At 46.3% G+C, this 19,251-nt stretch overlaps 1 protein-coding gene across 1 annotated transcript in view; it reads left to right on the forward strand.

Moving 5' to 3' along the window:
- Positions 1-5,971: 5,971 nt before the first annotated feature.
- Positions 5,972-19,251, forward strand: part of LOC120915999 (free fatty acid receptor 2-like) — a 35,426-nt gene continuing 22,146 nt past the window's right edge. Inside the window, exon 1 of the mRNA XM_040326841.1 lies at positions 5,972-6,386. Coding sequence (XP_040182775.1) covers positions 6,337-6,386 — 50 coding nt within the window. The 5' untranslated portion in view covers positions 5,972-6,336. The remainder of the gene's footprint in view (positions 6,387-19,251) is intronic.

Genomic DNA, 19,251 nt, shown 5'->3' on the forward strand with positions numbered 1-19,251 from the left:
TCTCTGACCCTCTCGTGTAGTATGTCTGCAATCTCTGACCATCTCCTGTACTATGTCTGCAGTCTCTGACCCTCTCCTGTAGTATGTCTGCAGTCTCTGACCATCTCCTGTAGTATGTCTGCAGTCTCTGACCCTCTCGTGTAGTATGTCTGCAATCTCTGACCATCTCCTGTAGTATGTCTGCAGTCTCTGACCCTCTCGTGTAGCACGCTCCTAGTCTCCAGCCATCTCTAATGTTTGGATTGACTATAGAAGCATTTTGCTGCATACACATTTCTGTAGCCGCTACAGGTAGGTGGGTGTGGCTACAGGTGAGTCCTCCCACTGATGCACTGTCCATGGTTCCCATGGCAACAAGAGAAGTTGGAAATTTCGCTGTTTGCTCATCTTTAAGTCTCATCCAATGACAACCACCATCCTTCTTCTACTCACTATTATTTTTAGATTGTATTTTGTCTGCCAGTAAGTCAGAGGACTGAGCGCCACCTCTGATTGGACGAAGAAATCAAATATAACCTTTCATTTCCTCCCTGAATTAAATTTAGAATTCTTCTAAGAGCATGAAAGGAAACGGGTATATGTGCAGCAAAACAACACAACAACCAGCACGTGATAACCGGTTGTTGTAAAAAAAAAAATGAATTAGCGCGAACTGTCAAATTTATTATGGCTTAAAGCAGAACTTCAGTCTTGCACAGTTGTACAGAAAATGGCTTCCTCTGATTTCTCTGCACCCTGTGAGCTTCCCACCATGTGCATTAGAAGCTGCAGCAAGTCAGATAAAGCCCCGCCTCATTTCCTGGCTGTCTAGCGTCACTGGCCTAGATTCAGGTACATTTGCGCCCTCTTACGGAGGCGCAGCGTACCGTTTTTACGCTACGCCTCCGTAAATTACCTGCGCTACGCTTCATTCACGAAGCAGTAGCTCCGTAATTTGCGGGGGCGCTCCGTAAAACTGGCCGGCGTAAGCGCGCGTAATTTAAATGATCCCGTAGGGGGGCGTGGATCATTTCAATTAGGCGCGTTCCCGCGCCGAACGTAGTGCGCATGCTCCGTCGGGAAACTTTCCCGACGTGCATTGCGGCAAATGACGTCGCAAGGACGTCATTTGCTTTAACGTGAACGTAAATGGCGTCCAGCGCCATTCACGATTCATTTACGCCATGGGTGCTCAACCTGTGGCTCTCCAGCTGTTGCAGAACTTCAAGTCCCATCATGCCTCTGCCTTTGGGAGTCATGCCTGTAACAGTCAGTAGCTTGCAATGCCTCATGGGAATTGTAATTCTGAAACAGCTGGAGAGCCACAGGTTGAGCACCCATCACGCAAACGACGTCATTTTCAAACATCGCGACGCGGGAACGACGGGTATACTTAGCATTGGCTGCCCCTGCTAATAGCACGAGCAGCCTTAAGCAGAAACCGACGAACGCAAACGACGTAAAATGCGAACGCCGGGCGCGCGTACGGTTGTGAATCGGCGTGAGTATGCAATTTGCATACTCTATGCTGACCACTACGGGAACGCCACCTAGCGGCCATCGTCAGAATGCAGCCTACGATACGACGGCATAAGAGCCTTATGCCAGTCATATCTTAGGCTGCAGTCGGCGTATCGAGCTTTCTGAATACAGAAAAGTCGATACGCCGGCGCAACTAAGCAATTGCGCTGCGTATCTATGGATACGCAGACGCAATTGCTTACTGAATCCACCCCAATGAGATCTTTCCTCTCCAGCCTGACTGTCTTTAGACAGCTTTTAATCTTCAATGATACTCCTTTCCTTCTTCTGTCGTATGCTGACATCTAGTGGTGGTTTTCAGACACTACAACGTGTTTACTTTTGTGCTTTTGTATCTCCCTCTGTGCTCACCCGTTTACTGCTAGTTGGTTCAGTCCTAGCTGGACCCAGCCTGCTTTTTCTATCCTCCCTCAGTCAGTGTTAGTAGTTTGCAAAGATAAAGGTTAGGAAAGTGGTTGTCTTCTTACAAATCAAAGGACTGGAAAAAGATCACCTACCTGTACTGCAATCTGAAATACAACTGGGTTCAACTTCTGTATCTTACTAAAGAGTTCAGCTGCCTGTAGATGGTGCAAAGTCAGCAGGTGTCCTTACTGTCTGGACAGACTGGGTCTAAGAAGGTATGTTAAGGTATAAAACGGCATTTGAAACAGAACACTTTTTCTGTTTTGCCTTTCCTTTCCTCTCCATTTATTTCATGTTCTATCGTGTTATCTTTCCTCTTTCCCTTTCTTGTTCTATATATCCATTTACTTTACTGATCATCTTTCTTTCTACTGAACAATATGCCTTCATTTTTTCTTTCTTTCTTTCTTATCCCGGGATAAACTACGCAATATGCCTTCCTTCCTTTCTTCCTTCCTTCTCTTCTTCCCTTCCTTCCTTCTCTTCTTTCCTTCCTTTTCTTCTTTCCTTCCTTCTCTTCTTCCCTTCCTTCTCTTCTTCCCTTCCTTCTCTTGTTCCCTTCCTTCCTTCTCTTCTTCCCTTCCTTCCTTCTCTTCTTCCCTTCCTTCTCTTCTTCCCTTCCTTCCTTCCTTCTCTTCTTTCCTTCCTTCCTTCTCTTCTTCCCTTCCTTCTCTTCTTCCCTTCCTTCCTTCTCTTCTTCCCTTCCTTCTCTTCTTCCCTTCCTTCTCTTCTTCCCTTCCTTCCTTCCTTCTCTTCTTTCCTTCCTTCCTTCTCTTCTTCCCTTCCTTCTCTTCTTCCCTTCCTTCCTTCTCTTCTTCCCTTCCTTCTCTTCTTCCCTTCCTTCCTTCCTTCTCTTCTTTCCTTCCTTCCTTCTCTTCTTCCCTTCCTTCTCTTCTTCCCTTCCTTCCTTCTCTTCTTTCCTTCCTTCTCTTCTTTCCTTCCTTCTCTTCTTCCCTCCCTTCTCTTCTTCCCTTCCTTCCTCCCTTCTCTTCTTCCATTCCTTCTCTACTTCCCTTCCTTCTCTTCTTCCCTACCTTCCTTCATTCTCTTCTTCCCTTCCTTCTCTACTTCCCTTCCTTCTCTTCTTCCCTACCTTCCTTCATTCTCTTCTTTCCTTCCTTCCTTCTCTTATTCCCTTCCTTCTCTTATTCCCTTCCTTCCTTTTCTTCTTCCCTTCCCTCTCTTCTTCCCTTCCTTCCTTCTCTTCTTCCCTTCCTTCCTTCTCTTCTTCCCTTCCCTCTCTTCTTCCCTTCCTTCCTTTTCTTCTTCCCTTCCCTCTCTTCTTCCCTTCCTTCTCTTCTTCTCTTCCTTCCTACATTCCCTTTTTCCTTCATTCCATCTTTATTTTCTTCTCTAAGTATATCCCCTATGTATCCGTTATCTTTTCATTCCTTCTGTTCTTTAATTCATCATAAACCAAACAATATGCCTTCCTTCCCTTTCTTCTTCCCTCCATTCGCTCCTGCCCTTCCTTCTTTCCTTCTCTTCTTATTCCCTTCTTTCTTTTTTTTCCTTCCTTCCTTCTTTTTCTTCTTCCTTCCATTTCTTTCACTGTCTCCATCATTCCTTCTAGTCTTCCTTTCTTCCATAAATATATACCCCATATATCATCTATGTCTTTATTTCTTATCACATTGTAAAATGAAAAAATGCTTATCTTTTTCCTTCCTTCTTTTCCTTCTTTCATTCCTTATCTTTTCTTCCCCTCGGTTCTTTATCCTATTTCTTTCTCTTTCTTTCTTTCTTCCATTCCTCCCCTCTTTCTTTCCTTCATTCCTTGTTTTCCTTCCTTAAATATATACCACTTATCTTTTCTATCTTTTTGTTCTTTATCCTATTGTACATCTCTCTCTCTCTCTCTCTCTCTCTCTCTCTCTCTCTCTCTCTCTCTCTCTCTCTCTCTCTCTCTCTCTCTCTCTCTCTCTCTCTCTCTCTCTCTTTCCTTCTTTCTTTCTCTCTTTGTCCCATAATCCCCCTCTCTTTCTTTCTTTCTTTCTTTCTTTCTTTCTTTCTCCCTTCATTCTTTTTTTCTCTCTTCCTCCTTACCTACCCTTTTTATCATTCTACCTTCATTCCATCTTTCCTTCTTCCTTCATTATATACCCAACATTCACCCCTTATCTTTTCCTTTCCTCTGTTCTTTACCCTGCTATAAACGGAACAATATGTCTTCCTTCTCTTCATCTCTCCCTCCTTTTTTTCTCCCTTCCTTCCCATCTTCCGTCCTTATCTTTGTTCCTTATCCCATTGTAAATCTTTATTTGTCTTTCTTTCTTCCTCAAACCCCCTCCCTTTCTTCTCTCTCTCTCTCTCTCTCCTCCATTCTTTCTTTCTCCCATAATCCCCCCTCATTCTTTCTCTCCCCACCCCCTCTTTCTTTCTCCCTCCCTCCACCCACTCTCTTTATTTTTCTTTCTTTCTTTCTCTCTCTTTCCTTACTTTCTTCTTAATTTCTCTCTTTCTCCCATGACCCCCTCTTTCTTTCTTTCTTTCTTTCTTTCTTTCTTTCTTTCTTTCTTTCTTTCTTTTTTTCTCCCTCATCCCCTCTCTTTCTTCTTTCTCTCTCTCTCTTTTTCCTTCTTTCTTTCTTTTTTCTTTCTCTCTTTCTCCCATAATCCCCCCTTTTTCTTTCTCCCTCCCTCCACCACCTTTCTTACTCTCTTTCTTTTTCTCTCTCTCTCTCTCCCCTCCTTTCTTTCTTTCTTTCTTTCTTTCTTATTTCTTTCTTTCTTTCCTTCCTTCTTTCTTTCTCCCATAAACCCCCTCTCTTTCTTTCTGTCTTCTTCCACCCCCTCTCTTTCTTTATAAATGTCTCTTTCTTTCTCTTTCTCTCTGTCTCTCTTTCCTTCCTTCTTTCTCTCTTTCTCCCATAATCTCCCTCTTTCTTTCTTTCTTTCTTTCTTTCTTTCTTACTCTCTCATTCCTTCTATTCTTCTTTCTTTCTCTTATAATCCCCCTCTTTATTTCTCCCTCCCTCTACCCTCCTCTCTTTCTTTCTTACTTTATCTCTAGCGTTTCTTCCTTCCTTCTTTCTTTATCCCATAATCCCCCTCTCTTTCTTTCTTTCTTCTTCCAATCCCTCTTTTTCTTTCTCTTTCTTTCTTTCTTTCTCTTTTTCTTTCTTTCTTTCTTTCTTTCTTTCTTTCTTTCTTTCTTTCTTTCTTTCTTTCTTTCTTTCGTTCTTTCTCTCTCTCTCTTTCCATCCTTTCTGCCTTCTTTCTCTCTTTCTTTTTCTCCTTTTCTCTTTCTTTCTCTCTCTCTCTCCTTCCTTTCTCTCTTTTTCCCATAATCCCCCTTTCCTTCTTTCTTTCTTTCTCCTTCCGCCCCCTCTCTTTCTTTCTTTCTTTATCTCTGCTTTCCTTCCTTTCTTTTTTCTTTCTCCCATAATCCTCCTCTCTTTCTTCCCTGCTTCCTCCTCTCCCTCTCTTTCTTTTTTCTCTCTCTCTCTTTCCTTCCTTCTTTTTTTTTTTTTTTTTTAGCTCTTTCTCTCATAATCCCCCCCCCCCTCTCTTTCTTTCTTTCTTTCTTTCTTTTTTCTTTCTTTCTTTCTCTATTTCTTTCTCCCTCTACCCCCATCTCTTTCTTTATTTATTTCTTTCTCTCTATCTTTCCTTCCTTCCTTCCTTCTTTCTTTCTTCCATAATCCCCCTTTTTTTCTTTCTTTTTTCTTTCTTTCTTTCCTCCCTTTTTTCTTTCTCCCATAATCCCCCTTTCTTTCTATTTTTCTTTCTTTCTTTTTTTCTTTCTTTCTTTCTTTCTTTCTTGCTTTCTTTCTTTCTCTCTTTCTTTCTCCCTCCACCCCCATCTCTTTCTTTCTTTATTTCTTTCTCTCTATCTTTCCTTCCTTCTTTCTTTCTTCCATAATCCCCCTTTTTTTCTTTCTTTTTTCTTTCTTTCTTTCCTCCCTTCTTTCTTTCTCCCATAATCCCCCTTTTCTTTCTTTCTTTCTTTCTTTCTTTCTTTCTTTCTTTCTTTCTTTCTTTCTTTCTTTCTTTCTCTCTTTCCTTTCCTTGTATTACACTTCTACTACTCACGCATTCCCTTTCCTCTTCTGTTTGGTAGAAATGTGACGTCACACGATCTGTAAGTTTACTTAAGTCATTGCAGGCAGGCAGCGGATCAGTGGAGAGAAGAGTTGTGAGCGTGTTGCAGGGACACTCTGGCTGCTGTGGGTCCAGCATGGGATGACATGCAGCGTCTCAGGATGATCTGCTGCTGTTCATATCACAGAGATAATCTGGTTCTGGTTCTGGACGGCTCAGAGAAGACATTAGAAATGTGAAATCGGTGATTGTTCCGGATGTTATTGAACTCTCCTGTACTTGGACTATCCTGCAGACAGACTATCCTTTACCCGGACAGTCCGACATTCCCAGCAATCCCAACTCATCGCATTCTCCACCAGAAATTATGAATTTGACGGCTGCGATGAGCGCAGAGTCCTCTGGAAGTTCAACCACGTACGTATGTGGATTTACCGACATGCCATCATTTGTGATGTTTGCAGAGTATTACTATTTAACTGCATTTGATTTGTATCAGAAATTGGGAATTCCGTTGTGATGCTGATATGTGTCTGCCATACACTATACAATCTGATTGTCTAATGTATCATAGGGTTACCATACACGTTACAAGCTAACCATGCAATATTTGTACTATCAACTTTAGTATTACCAAAACTGTGTAATTTGACGATCTACCGAATCTATCCAATCAATTAGTATCCAGTTAGGCAGACCCATGTGCTACATAGTTGTTGGCAGATCTAAAGGAGATTGTATATAAAGATTGCAATGTTTGAGGTGAGCTGCCTAATTCATTACTATTGTACAGAGATTGTACAATCAGATTATATAGTGTATGGCCAGCTTTAGGCTATTTACTTTAGGGGGGGATACATAAAGACTACAGGTAACAAAGGTGATGGAAGGTGCACAGAGGTGAAGAACATTCCATAAAAGATGGACAGATGGATGGAGCGGTGGAAGGACGATGAGGAAAGGCAGATGGACAGATGGATGGAGCGGTGGAAGGACGGGGAGGAAGGGCAGATAGACAGACGAACAGATGGATGAATAGATGGATGGGTGAAGAGACGGACAGATAGGTAGATAGACAGACCAATGGACCAATGCACAGGCAGATGGATGGGCAGACGGATGAATAGATGGATAGGTGGATGGATGGAGGGAAGGAGGGGTGAAGACATGGACAGATGGATGGAGCGGTGGAAGGACAGGGGGAAGGGCAGACAGACAGATGGAGGGATGGATGGGCAGACGGGTGAATAGATGGATGGGTGGATGGAAGGAAGGATGGGTGAAGACATGGACAGATAGATGGAGCGGTAGAAGGGCGAGGGGAAGGGTAGACGGACAGGTGAACGGAGGAATGGATGGGCAGACAGATGAATAGATGGATGGGAGGATGGATGGAGGGAAAGATGGATGAAGATATGGACAGATGGATGAAGCGGTGGAAGGACAGATGAACAGATAGAGGGATGGATGGGCAGACGGATGAATAGATGGATGGGTGGATGGAAGGAAGGATGGGTAAAGACATGGACAGATGGATGGAGCAGTGGAAGGACGAGGGGTAGGGTAGACCGTCAGGTGAACGGAGTAATGGATGGGCAGACGGATGAATAGATGGATAGGTGGATGGAAGGAAGGATGGGTGAAGACATGGACAGATGGATGGAGCAGTGGAAGGACGAGGGGTAGGGTAGACCGACAGGTGAACGGAGTAATGGATGGGCAGACGGATGAATAGATGGATAGGTGGATGGAAGGAAGGATGGGTGAAGACATGGACAGATGGATGGAGCGGTGGAAGGATGGGGGGAAGGGCAGATGGAGGGATGGATGGGCAGACGGGTGAATAGATGGATCGGTGGATGGAGGGAAGGATGGGTGAAGACATGGACAGATGGATGGAGTGGTGGAAGGACAGGGGGAAGGGCAGACGAACAGATGGAGGGATGGATGGGCAGACGGGTGAATAGATGGATGGGTGGATGGTAGGAAGGATGGGTGAAGACATGGACAGATGAATGGAGCAGTAGAAGGGCGAGGGGAAGGGTAGACGGACAGGTGAACGGAGGAATGGATGGGCAGACGAAGATGGATGGGAGGATGGATGGAGGGAAAGATGGATGAAGACATGGACAGATGGATGGAGCGGTGGAAGGACAGACGGACAGATGAACAGATAGAGGGATGGATGGGCAGACGGATGAATAGATGGATGGAGGGAAGGAGGGGTGAAGACATAGACAGATGGATGGAGTGGTGGTTGGCCTGGGGGGAAGGGCAGACGAACAGATGGAGGGATGGATGGGCAGACGAATGAATAGATGGATGGGTGGATGGAAGGAAGGATGGGTGAAGACATGGACAGATGGATGGAGTGGTGGAAGGACGAGGGGAAGAGCAGACAGACAGATGAACAGATGGAGGGATGGATGGGCAGACGGATGAATAGATGGGTGGATGGATGGAAGGAAGGGTAAAGACATGGACAGATGGATGGAGTGGTGGAAAGACGGGGGGAAGGGCATACGGACAGGTGAACAGATGGAGGGATGGATAGGCAGACGGATGAATAGATAGATGGGTGGATGGATGGGGGAAAGGTTGGGTGAAGAGATGGACAGATGAACAGATGGAGGGATGGAGAGACAGACAAATGAACCAATGCGCAGGCAGATGGGTAGGTGGAGGGACAGTTGGAAGGATGGATGGACGAGGACGTAGAGGTGAGTAGAGGGGCAGGTGGATGAAGGAATGGACAAATAGACAGATGGGTAGACGGGTGGACGGATGGAGGGACAGACGGATGATGGAGGGACAAATGGACCAATGAGAAGATGGATTGAGTGGATGGAGGGACGGATGAAGGGAGGAACAAATGGACCAATAGGCAGATGTATGAGTGAATGGTGTGTTGGATGGAAGGATAGACGGATGGAGGGATGGCTTCGGGGACGGATGGAAGGATGGGTGGGTGGATAGACAGATAGATGAATGAATGAGTGGATGGATGGACGAATACATAGATGGAATGAGGGAAGAGCGAATGAATAGGTAGATGGATGGATCGATGAATGGAGGTGGGGGGGGGGTCACACAGTAAAATTGGGGGGTCATGTCCCCCTCAGGCCCCACCCTGGTGATGCCAATGAGGGAGGGACGGACTGACAGATGGACGGGAGGATTAAAAGACTGACAGATGGATTGAGGGACGGGCAGATAGATGGACAGTTGGATGGATCGATGGAGGGACAGACTGACGGATGGATGATAATGTCAGTTGGATCTGGAAATGATCCCCCCCGGTACATCATATAATGCATATATCTATTTAATTGACTTCGGTTATAACAGATAATAACTGTAGAATATTCACTTGACAACAAGTTTACTTCTCTTAATGAATAAGGTGAAGCACTTTGAATAGCCAATCATAGGTAGGAGGAATTTAAGAAGCCAAACTTTTGCATGCATGTGGACGGATGAATGAAGTGAAAATAACTTGACTATGTGAACCTTCTTTGCTCCTTGTTGCGTTGAAGAGATCTCCCTTCACTTCCTGTCCTGAAGACCCAACAGGATGTGAGGGCCATTCCCATCTTGAATGGTTGTCAAAGGAACCAGTGTCCCCATTGGATAACGTTCCTGTAATCTTGTTCTGGTGACAACTTGAAAATGTTGGATTTTCTATCCTATCCTTTTAGTCTTGTCACCCACTCCAGCCATTGGGTGGGCTCTATATCCTTGTCGCCCAGTTCAGCCATTGGGTGGGCTCTATATCATTGTCACCCACTCAAGCCATTGGGTGGGCTCTATATCCTTGTCGCCCAGTTCAGCCATTGGGTGGCCTCTGTTGACATTATTTCTATTTTCAGACATTCGGTGGCATCTGATGACATTATCACCCTCTTTGGCCATTGGGTGGCTTCTAATGACATTGTTGCTTCTTACAGTCATTAGGTGGCCTCTGAAGACATCGTCGCTCTCTTTGGCCATCAGGGCGCCTTTGATGACAATGTCATCCTCTTCAGACATTGGGTGGCCTCTGATGACATTGTTGCCTTCTTCAACCATTGGATGTCCTTTGATGACATAATCACCCTCTTCAGCTATTGGGTGGCCTCTGATGACATTGTCGCCCTCTTCAGCCATTGAGTGGTCTCTGTTGACATTATTTCTATTTTCAGACATTCGTGGCATCTGATGACATTATCACCCTCTTTGGCCATTGGGTGGCTTCTAATGACATTGTTGCTTCTTACAGTCATTAGGTGGCCTTTGAAGACATCGTCGCTCTCTTTGGCCATCAGGGCGCCTTTGATGACAATGTCATCCTCTTCAGACATTGGGTGGCCTCTGATGACATTGTTGCCTTCTTCAACCATTGGGTGTCCTTTGATGACATAATCACCCTCTTCAGCTATTGGGTGGCCTCTGATGACATTGTCGCCCTCTTCAGCCATTGAGTGGTCTCTGTTGACATTATTTCTATTTTCAGACATTCGTGGCATCTGATGACATTATCACCCTCTTTGGCCATTGGGTGGCTTCTAATGACATTGTTGCTTCTTACAGTCATTAGGTGGCCTTTGAAGACATCGTCACTCTCTTTGGCCATCAGGGCGCCTTTGATGACAATGTCATCCTCTTCAGACATTGGGTGGCCTCTGATGACATTGTTGCCTTCTTCAACCATTGGGTGTCCTTTGATGACATAATCACCCTCTTCAGCTATTGGGTGGCCTCTGATGACATTGTCGCCCTCTTCAGCCATTGAGTGGTCTCTGTTGACATTATTTCTATTTTCAGACATTCGTGGCATCTGATGACATTATCACCCTCTTTGGCCATTGGGTGGCTTCTAATGACATTGTTGCTTCTTACAGTCATTAGGTGGCCTTTGAAGACATAGTCGCTCTCTTTGGCCATCAGGGCGCCTTTGATGACAATGTCATCCTCTTCAGACATTGGGTGGCCTCTGATGACATTGTTGCCTTCTTCAACCATTGGGTGGTCTCTGTTGACATTATTTCTATTTTCAGGCATTGGGTGGCATCTGATGACATTATCACCCTCCTTGGTCATTAGGTGGCCTCTGAAAACATTGTCGCTTTCTTTGGCCATCTGGGTGCCTTTGATGACATCCTCTTCAGCCATTGGGTGGCCTCTGATGACATTGTCGCCCTCTTCAACCATTGGGTGGCCTCTGATGACATTGTCGCCCTCTTCAACCATTGGGTGGCCTCTGATGACATTGTCGCCCTCTTCAACCATTGGGTGGCCTCTGATGACATTGTCACCCTCTTCAACTATTGAGTGGCTTCTGATGACATCATCACTCTCTTCAGCTATTGGATGGCCTCTGATGAAACTGTCACCCCCTTCAACCTTTGGGTGGCCTCTGATGACATCATCACCCTCTTCAGCTATTGGGTGGCCTCTGATGAAATTGTCACCCTCTTCGGCCATTAAGAGGCCTCTGATGACATTGCTGCCCTCTTAAGCCATTGGGTGGTCCCTGATGATATCATCATCCTCTTCGGCCATTGGGTGACATCTGATGACATTGCCCCCGGCACCCAGCTTCCTTCCTGTGAAGGAGTTGGTTAAACACACACCCCCCCCCCCCCCCAACATGATATTTTGCTGCTATTGGGGAGATTTCCTTTAATTTCCAGTTTGGAAGAGTCAATAGGACATGAAAGAAAATCTACAAATTAAGGTAAGTTCCCCTTAGACGGCCGTCAATGAAATAGAGGTCCGAATTAGAAGATCCCCCCCCCCCACACACCCCACACACCTCTTGCACTGGTGATAACTGTTAAATTATGAGTTCTCATCACTTTCTGTCTTGGTGATAGCGGTCACCAGAAGGTATATCTACCCAGTGGGTACACAGACTGTAATAAAAACTTGTCACTGTTCTAATCCCTCCCAACTATGCCCCTCGCAGTCTCTTCTCAAATTCATCCCAAAGGTGTTCTTTCGGGTTGAGTGAAGGCCAGTCAAGTTCCTCCTCCCAAACTCGCTCATCCATGTCTTTATGGACCTTGCTTTGTGCACTGGTTGTCCTGACCTCAATCCGATAGAACACCTTTGGGATGAATTAGCGTGGAGACTGCAAGCCAGGCCTTCTCCTCCACATCAGTGCCTGACTTCACAAATGCGCTTCTAGAAAGAATGGTCGAACAATCCCATAGACACACTCCTAAACCAGAAGAGTTGAAGCTGTTATAGCAGCAAAGGGCGGGGCCAACTCAATATTGAACCCTACAGGCGAAGACTGGGATGCCATTAAAGTTAAGGGGCCAGATTCATGAAGAGATACGACGGCAGATCTCAGGTATAGGTCATGAATACACCCCTTTAAGCCCACATCCATAGTAGTCTTCCACTGCTTGAGGTAATTAATGGCCTAAAGGAATACAGAGGGCCAGATTCACAACGAGATACGACGGTGTATCTACAGATACACCATCGTATCTCTGACGTAAACTGGTCCTATCTATGCGCCTGATTCATAGAATCAGATACGCATAGATAGGGCTTAGATCTGACAGGTGTAACTGTGTTACACTGTCGGATCTTTTTTTAAATTTAAAAATGGCGCCGGGGGCGTTCCCGCTGATTTACGATAAATAATATGTAAATCAGCGAGATACGCAAATTCACGAACGTACGCGGACCCGTCGCAGTGTTTTTACGTCGTTTCCGTAGCGGCTTTCCCGGCGTATACTTACCCCTTCTTTTATCAGGCGCAGCCAATGTTAAGTATAGCCGGCGTTCCCGCGTCGAATTTGAATTTTCCTACGTCGTTTGCGTACGCCGATTCACGAACACGCGCGTCGCAAGTCCCGCTCACGTCGCAACCACTGACGTCCTAGTGACGTCAGTGGGAGCAATGCACGCCGGGAAATTCCCCGGACAGCGCATGCGCATTTAAATCGGCGCGGGAACGCGCCTGATTTAAATAGTACACTCCCCTAGCCGCGGAATTTGAATTCCGCCGGGGGATTTAGGATCCGCCGTCGCAAGTTTGGAGGTAAGTGGTTTGTGAATTAGCCACTTGCCTCCTAAACTTGCGGGAGCGGATCTTAATTCACGTAGAACGAGCGGATCTATAGATCCGCTGAGCTACGTGAATCTGGCCCAGAGTGTCTAGTTTCTGGATCTGGTCAGTGGTATATGTAGGCGATGGGTGTTTTTTTTTATCATTGACTTTATTATAGGTCTGTTCTAATAAAGGGGGACTTTTATGATGTATTTCCCTTTCATAGCATTAAGTAAACCGGAGCGGCCCCAAATTGTGTTTTTTTTTATACGTTTTGTAGTTTATAGTCAGACATAAAAACGACACGACTCTCTTTCCTTTTTCTTTCTTCTCCTTTTTTGTCTCTTGAAGTTTATCAGTATTTTACATCACAGCTAAACTTCCCCCACCCCCCCTCCAGACCACATGTCACGCCCTTTCCCTTCTCTGCCATCTGCATTTAGTCTTCCCTTAAAGGGGTTGTAAAGGTTCATGTTTTTTCACCTTAATGCATCAAGGTGAAAAAACATCCGATGGTACCGCCCCCCCCCCCCCTGAACCCCTGTTTTACTTACCTCACCCCTCGAAAGTCCTGCGCGCGTCCCCGTGATCCTCTTCGGTTCCCAGCCTGGCCGTTGATTGGCTAGGCTGGACGGATTGATAGCAGTGCAGCCATTGGCTGGCGCTGCTGTCAATCACATCCAATGATGCGGCGCGCCGAGGGCGGGGCCGAGTGATACAGTCAGCGGCTATGCCCGCCACTGTATCACGGGAGCGCGCCCGGCCGCCCGCAAAAGCTTTCCACCATGTGAGCTCGTTCGCATGAAGGTGGAAAGCTCTTGCGAGGAGGAGCCGAGACAGCCGCCGAGGGACCCCAGAAGACGGGGTTCGGGGACACCCTGTGCAAAACGAGCTGCACAGTGGCGGTAAGTATAACATGTTTGTTATTTTATTTTAAAAAAATATTTAAAATTAAAAATCTAATGGACGCCGAATGCAGGACTCGGGAGCGCATCCGCAAGGTAACCCCCTTTGGAGAGCGCTTCTCATAGGGGGTTATCTAAAACGGGAGGAGCCGAGACATCCGCCGAGGGACCCCAGAAAACGGCATTCGGGGGACACTCTGTGCAAAACGAGCTGCACAGTGGAGGTAAGTATGACATGTTTGTTATTTAAGATTTTTTTTTTTAACCTTTAGTATCACTTTAATTTAACCACTTAAGGACCGCCGCACGACTATATACGTCGACAGAATGACACTGCTGGCACATGGACAAATATATATGTCCTCTTTAAGAGCCCAGCCATGGGTCGGCCCGCTCGCGACGCGGTCCGAAGCTCTGTGACCGCGCCCATGGGACCCGCGGACCCGATCGCCGCAGGTGTCCCGCGATCGGTCACAGGAGCTGAAGAACGGGGAGAGGTGAGTGTAAACAAACCTTCCCCGTTCTTCTTTGTGGCAGTGTCAGTGATCGTCTGTTCCCTGTCATAGGAAACGACGATCACTGACGTCACACGTCCAGCCCCGCCCCCCTACAGTAAGAAACACACATGAGGTCACACTTAATCCCTACAGCGCGCCCTAGTGGTTAACCCCTTCACTGCCATTGACATTTATACAGTAATCAGTGCATTTTTATAGCACTTTTCGCTGTGAAAATGACAATGGTCCCAAAAATGTGTCTAAAGTGTCCGATGTGTCCGCCATAAAGTTGCAGTCACGAAAAAAATCGCTGATCGCCACCATTAGTAGTAATAAAAAAAAAATTAATAAAAATGCCATAAAACTATCCCCTATTTTGTAAACGCTATAACATTTGCGCATAAACGCTTGTTGCGATTTTTTTACCAAAAATAGGTAGAAGAAAACGTATCGGCCTAAACTGAGGAAAAAACATTTTTTTTTATATATTTTTTGGGGATATTTATTATAGCAAAAAGAAAAAAAATGTAGAATTTGTTTTTTAAATTGTCGCTCTTTTTTTGTTTATAGCGCAAAAAATAAAAACCGCAGAGGTGATCAAATACCACCAAAAGAAAGCTCTATTTGTGGGGAAAAACAGACGCCAATTTTGTTTGGGAGCCACGTCGCACGACCGCGCAATTGTCAGTTAAAGCAACACAGTGCGGAATCGCAAAAAAGGGCAAGGTCCTTAACCTGCATAATGGTCCGGGGCTAAAAGTGGTTAAGGAGATTCTCTCTATTTGTCCTGTTTACTTTTATCACCAAAAGTGAAAGAAAATTCCAAATGTTGGGTTGTCACCAGAACAGGGGAAAAAAATGGGAAAACCTTCCAATGGGGACACCCCAGGGATTCTCTCACTTTGGAGGGATTTCCTCTCACTTCCTGTTTTGGCTATGGGACAGGAAGTGAAGGGACAGCTCCCCGATGGGACACAGACGGCAATATTTTTTTTTTTTACAATGACAGGGGTTTTAACTCTTCATTACTCTGTCCAAAATAAAAAAAAATGCAGTTGGTTCTATTTTAATTGAATAAAACAGGCTCACATTCTATCACTTTCACTCTTTACAGTGGGGTAGATTCAGGTAGGGCTGCGCACTCTTACGGAGGCGCAGCGTTCCGTTTTTACGCTACGCCTCCGTAAAAATGACTTGCGCTACGCTTCATTCACGAAGCAGTAGCTCCGTAATTTGCGGGGCCGCGTTCCGTTTTTACGCTACGCCTCCGTAAAAATGACTTGCGCTACGCTTCATTCACGAAGCAGTAGCTCCGTAATTTGCGGGGACGCGTTTCGCGTTCCGTTTTTATGCTACGCCTCCGTAAAAATGACTTGCGCTACGCTTCATTCACGAAGCAGTAGCTCCGTAATTTGCGGGGGGCGTTCCGTAAAAGTGGCCGGGGTAAGCGCGCGTAATTTAAATGATCCCGTAGGGGGCGGGGATCATTTAAATTAGGCGCGTTCCCGCGCCGAACGTACTTGCGCATGCTCCGTCTGGAAACTTTCCCGACGTGCATTGCGGTAAATGACGTCGCAAGGACGTAATTTGCTTCAACGTGAACGTAAATGGCGTCCAGCGCCATTCACCATTCACTTACGCAAACAACGTCATTTTCAAAAATCGCGACGCGGGAACGAAGGGTATACTTAGCATTGGCTGCGCCTGCTAATAGCATGAGCAGCCTTACGCAGAAACCGACGAACGCAAACGACGTAAAATTCGAACGCCGGGCGCGCGTACGGTTGTGAATCGGCGTGAGTATGCAATTTGCATACTCTACGCTGACCACTACGGGAACGCCACCTAGCGGCCAGCGTAAGAATGCAGCCTGCGATACGACGGCATAAGAGCCTTATGCCAGTCGTATCTTAGGATGCAGTCGGCGTATCGAGCTTTCTGAATACAGAAAGTCGATACGCTGGCGCTACTTAGCAATTACGCTGCGTATCTATGGATACGCAGGCGTAATTGCTACCTGAATCTACCCCAGTGATCTTTTCCTTAGCCCATACAGAGCAGAGTAATAGGGTCACTTACCTTTCCCAGCTCTAAGCTTCATAAACTCACCTTTGCTCACTCCTGCGTCAATCTTCCCAGCTGCTGGAAACATAAATACAATTTAGATCTTTTCTTTTATGTGTGTTGTGTGTTTAGTTTTTTGTGCTGCTGACCTCCTGTCCTGTTATCTCCACTCCTTATTGATTATTGTATTGGTGCGATACAAGAAACGAGGCCGATTGTTCTTCTTGTTGAGATATATTTTATTACCGTCATAAAAGCAATTTCAACAATTACGATCTTTCACCGCCACGTGGTAACTACAGCATCTGAATTTAAAATACATAAGTTTTAGATAAAACCTCTAAATGCAAAACTTAAAGCTGGGGTTTCTGCTGATATTTCTTCTCCCCGGTTCCTCTTCTTTCGTCAACATGCTAGGTGAAAATGTAAAGAAAACCGTTCCATTTTTATTACAGACTTTATATTAGATCCAGCGACCTCTTGTTTGATGTGGTCTGCATAGTTCCAGGGCCAGTGCCACTTGGCAGAGGCAGGGGCATGACACCAATTATACTGTATGTCTAGCCAGGGCCGGCCTTAGGTGTTCAGGCGCCCTGTGCGAGCTAATCCTGTGGCGCCCCCCCCCCCCCCCCCCATCTTCACCCCCTCGCCCCCTGGTCACCTAAACATACACAAAGAGGAAAAAATATTTGTAACAAATATTTTTTTTTAATTTAACTTTACATTACACAACCCCCTGCACCCCTTTACATTACACAGCACCCTGCACCTCTGGACCCCTTTACATTACACAGAACCCTGCAGCTCTGGACCTCCTGCATGTTACACAGACCCCCCTTTAGTGCAGACCCCCCTTCAGTGTAGCCCCTCCTTCAGAGTAGCCCCCCCATTCAGTGTCGCCTCCCCCCCTTCAGTGCAGCCCCCCCTTCAGTGCAGCCCCCCTCGTTCAGTGCAGCTCCCCCTTTCAGTGTAGCCCCCCGTTCAGTGCAGCCCCCTTCAGTACCTCAGATCAGCGTGGCGGCACATGCACAGCAGGTCCCCTCCCCGTTTACACATAAACAGAGCGGAGGGGGATGCGTCTTCACTCGGCTGTGCCTGTGTGACATCCGGGATCACACAGACAGGCAGCCCGTGGCCGCAAGAGGAGGGGATGGTAGGTGCAGCGGTGTCACCTTGCAACCCCCCGCACATCCCCTCCAATGTAAGGAGCATTCTTCCCACTGACCTCCAATGTAAGGAGCATTCTTCTCACTGATCACCAATGTAAGGGACATTCTTCCCAATTTTGTTTATTTAAAGTCTTGCAAACAAAAAGCATAAAATCACTATAAGAGATACATAAATATACACATATTTACATAAATGAAAATAAATATAGCAAATCTTCTCTCAAACAAAAGACTTTACAGCAAAGCAAAAATTATGTAATCACCGGGAAAATAAATCTTAATACAAACTCACACCACTACACCAGACAAACCTGCAAGGTCAAGAAACAAACCCGCACCCATTATGCATGCAGCCCTTCTAAGAAACGTCCAACACCATGCATCTACCTATTTCTACCTCAATTACCCGCCGGCGCGTTACCATATCGGTTTAAAAAAGTACCGCAACTCCGCTGCAGGGCTCAGCCGCAAGAGACCAAAAGGAGGGACGGCATCTCCACTCCCTCTTGCCAGGTGGACATCGGCCAAAGTATGGAGCCAGGTCTCTTGCAAAAATAAAATCTCGGCATCAAACTCGCTGAGCAAAAATAAGGCCATATCACGAGCTCTTGCAGATTTAATGCTGGCGACATTAATGGTCGCCACCTTTATCGGAGGGGGAACTGCCATCAGGATGATTGGGGTAGTCGTTTCTTGACCTTCACCACACTCTCATCACCAGAAACCGCTCTCTTCAAACAACGTGACTCATCCATAGATGAAAAAGAAGAAGACAAAGACATCTTTTCACCTGACAACACATTAAAGGTGTTACCAAGGGGAACCCCTCCTGGATCCGACTCTGAGGAAGAGACGACCGGTTTTCTTGTCTTTCTCTTCATTTTTTTCCTCCTCCTAATCTTCTCCCACCCCTCCTCATCCGAATCCCCATCAATGGAATGTGAAACATGGGGTACGGACACCCTTCCATCAGCCCCACCCCCATCCAGCACCCCCACATTCCCCTGACCACGCTTGCGCTGCCGAGGGGCAGGGACTGGAGGCTGAGTGGGAAGATCCGCTAAACCTGCCCCCCCAGCAGCCTCCGCCAGTCTGGAGGATCTACGAATAGATGGATTAGGGACAGGAGGGACAGATTTAGGGACCACATCTCTAGGGGGAACAGAAACAGATGTCACAGACACAGAAGGGACAGACTCAGGGACCACATCACTAAGGGGAACAGAAACAGATGTCACAGACACAGGAGGGACAGACTCAGGGACCACATCACTAGGGGGAACAGAAACAGATGTCACAGACACAGGAGGGACAACAAGAGTTTCAGTGGCCTCATCCTCCTTATCCAGCCTCTGCAGCTCAGCCTCCAACCCTGGCAGGTTATGTAATGCCTCCGGGCATTGACTGTACGGGTGACCAAGTTTTTGGCACAAATTGCACCGAATGTCAGTACAGTCTTTAGCCAAATGGCCAAGCTCCTGGCACAAAGAACATTTCTTGCGGGTGCAGGTGGAGGCAAAATGGCCCTTGTCACCACATTTATTGCACACCTTAGGCTGACCCTGGTAAAAAATGGTCAGCCTGTCCCTCCCCAGAAAGGCT

The sequence above is a fragment of the Rana temporaria genome, chromosome 10 (assembly GCF_905171775.1).
Source record: "Rana temporaria chromosome 10, aRanTem1.1, whole genome shotgun sequence".
In the NCBI taxonomy this organism is placed as follows: domain Eukaryota; kingdom Metazoa; phylum Chordata; class Amphibia; order Anura; family Ranidae; genus Rana; species Rana temporaria.